Source organism: Merops nubicus, unplaced genomic scaffold (genome assembly GCF_000691845.1).
Source record: "Merops nubicus isolate BGI_N331 unplaced genomic scaffold, ASM69184v1 scaffold27726, whole genome shotgun sequence".
In the NCBI taxonomy this organism is placed as follows: domain Eukaryota; kingdom Metazoa; phylum Chordata; class Aves; order Coraciiformes; family Meropidae; genus Merops; species Merops nubicus.
Window position 1 is genome coordinate 1 of NW_008614832.1, and position 2,815 is coordinate 2,815.

The 2,815-nt window shown below is 61.0% G+C and overlaps 1 protein-coding gene across 1 annotated transcript in view; it reads right to left on the reverse strand.

Moving 5' to 3' along the window:
* Window positions 1–617: 617 nt before the first annotated feature.
* The window catches only part of MISP (mitotic spindle positioning), a 3,871-nt gene continuing 1,673 nt past the window's right edge, over window positions 618–2,815 (reverse strand). Inside the window, exons 2-5 of the mRNA XM_008942367.1 lie at window positions 2,384–2,810; window positions 1,385–1,593; window positions 971–1,009; window positions 618–704 (exon numbers count right to left, since the gene is read on the reverse strand). Of these exons, the coding sequence (XP_008940615.1) occupies window positions 618–704; window positions 971–1,009; window positions 1,385–1,593; window positions 2,384–2,810 (762 nt within the window). The remainder of the gene's footprint in view (window positions 705–970; window positions 1,010–1,384; window positions 1,594–2,383; window positions 2,811–2,815) is intronic.

A 2,815-nucleotide genomic window follows, 5' to 3' on the forward strand; every position in this document is an offset into this window, starting at 1 on the left:
GCTCCCCGGCCGCGGGGGCTCCTCTCACCCACCCGCTGCGAACCACGGAGCGGAGACAAACCACAGCCCCGGGAGGGTGCGGGAGAGCAACGAGACTTTAATAAATTAGCGAAATAAACGGCGTTCTCCGCGTGTCACATCACTGCGTCCCGGCAGATCTCGAGTTAGGCAGAAACGCGGATTTCCCAGTTTGATGCTGCTGTTGATCCACCATCAGTCCGGGGCCCTCCAGGTTGTGCCTGATGTTGCGGTAGTTAAAAATCTAAAAACCCACTTAAAAATAAAAAGAGCTTTGTTGTAAGCCAGGGACACAGCTTCCCATGAGAGAAGTAAAATTACCGTGTGATTCCATCTGGCTGTCTCCTTGCAGAAGCGATTAAAAGAAAGTCATCCAATTTTTCCCCTCTTAAAAAAAGTATTACCCCAAGGGAAGGGGGGCAGGAGAGCAGGGGGAGGATCATCTGTGACGTTAAACACGGGCATGATTCACATGTACGAGTCTCCAATTCTGGCGATAACCAGGAGCTAAACTGATCAGGCCTTTCAGTTGTGTGCCCGTCGGTCCCAAACAGGGCAAGTACCCGGCGAGGGCCGGTGGCCCCAGCCCTTCGGGCCCATCAGTCATCGTCCCGGACATACTGCCCGGCCTCCCAGCGCTGGGCCATGGCACTTTTGTGCCGGACTACCCTGGTGCTTTCCACCACCTGAAGGAACAGTAAATAAAGAAGATCTTTTTATAAGCAATCTTTCTGTCTCCAACTTGCCCTCCCAGCCAGAAGCCCCCTGCACAGGTCAGATGCAGCCGACAGTGGCCACGACATGCCCTGCGTGGCTCAGTGCCCACCCGAGCAGTGCCCGCAGCCCCCGTCCATCCCGTCGGCCTCCAGGACAGGGCAGCGAGGGGACCCTGGTGGGGAGTGAGGGGCCAGGGCAGCGCAAGCAGAGCCCTCGAGGGTGCCAAGGGCTTTACCTCTGTGTTGATCTTGTCCACGGGTTCAATGCCTGCATACTGCAAAAAGGGAGAAAGTCGGTTCAGAAAAGAGCAGCCTGGCAGGGAAACACCCAGGGGCAGCGGGTGCGTCCCACAGGGGGGTCCAGCGAGGTGAGACGTGCCCTGCCCGCAGCGGGGGGACGGTTCTGGCCAGGACTCCCCCCACCCCAGGAGGCAGCTGCTGCTCCTCTCCTGTCCCACCCAGCGCTGGCACTGCTGAGCAGCAGGGCACTGCCCTGAGGGTCAGCATAGCCCCCCTGTCGGCACCACCACTGCTGGGTCTCCCACTGAGCCGAGCAGCTGGACCTCCAGCTCCAGGCAGGAGCCAGGCACCACCCTGGAGCCACCAACCCCACAATGTGCTGCCTGGCACAGGCTGGGGGGTGCCTTCACCTTTCCGTCCTCCTTCACCCTCCTCCTCCGCTCCTCGAAGGGGCTGGAATGAGCCGAGTTGGGGGTGAGGGTCTCCGTCCTGCCCTGGGAGGGACTGGCCACTCTCAACGGGGTGAAGGACGACACCAGCCCCAGGACTCCCTGGTGCGAGGCGGGAGTAGAGACGGGAGATCCGGACACCGAGTAGCTGCCGCTGACACCTGAGGCAGCTTCAAGAGAGAGAGACATCAGGGGCTGAGGGCCACTCCTGGGCTGGGTACATGCAGAAGAACAAGGCTCCCACCCTAGACCAGCCTCCTCCAGCAGGTCCGGCAGGTTTGGTCATGGCTGGGACCCTGTATCTGGGTGCCAGCCAGGGATTGTCAGCAGCAAGGGTGGGAAAATGCGTGAGCTGGGCACTTCTGAGCCCTTACAGCACTGTTTTCTGCTGTAACATGATCCAAAGACATTGAAACCTGAGCAGCTCTGGAATCAAAAGCTGTGCTGCTCTCCCAGGGTCCATCCCTCATGGTCACCCTACATCTTCTTCCCCCAACAGGCTGGGCAGGTCCAGCTGGCTCCAGGGATGTCATATCAAGCCTTTCTGCTTGCTGACCCCAGGATCCCTGTCCAAGGAGGATTATTTCTCCTGAACAACTTGCTGCCAACATGCAGGAGAGTCCTTACAGTCCAAATCATTGCAGGGAGGAACTCGGACCCCTCACCCATGCCACACTTTCCCAGGCCAGGACTTGATGCTTTGCACCCATAACTCTCCCACCCTGGGTCACCTCTGGCTGCTGGCCCTGAGAGGCCTCTCACTTCAGATCATGGACACTGGCCATAAGGGCTTCCCATGGCTGGAAGAGGCACCTGCCTGCCCAGGAAGGTCCTTTGGGACTCCACGGTGCCACTCCTGCACCCTCAGATGGCTCCTGATGACTTGGAGCCACGAGGAACGGAGGGCAGGAGCGATGCCCCCAGGACTGACCTCTGCCCACTGTTCCTCCCTCCCCTTACCCGAGCTGTGCCGCAAGCGGGAGCCCTCCTGGGGAGCACTGTCGCTGCCAGGCGGGAAAAACCCCCGCGCCCCCCGCCGCCGCTGCGCCTGCAGCTCCTCTTCCCTCTGCAGGTCACTCCGGATCTCCTCCTCGATCAGCGCCGAGGTCTGCGGCTTCCAGGTCCTCAGCTTGTACTGCTCCTCCCGGCCGTCCTCCCTCCTCAGCGGGCTCTGGCTCCCCATGTCGTCCACGAAGGAGAACGTGGGCTTCCAGAAGGGCAAGGAGAAGTACTTTCTGGGCAGGACAGCCGTGCTGGTGGCGCTCAGGGTGGAGCTGGGAAGCCTTCCTCCCCAGGAATCCTCACTGCCCCATTTGCCGGCGCTGGCGGAAGCGCGCTGGGACACCGGGGGCAGGTCCCGGCTCCTCTCGCTGGCGGCGGAGCGCGGCTGGG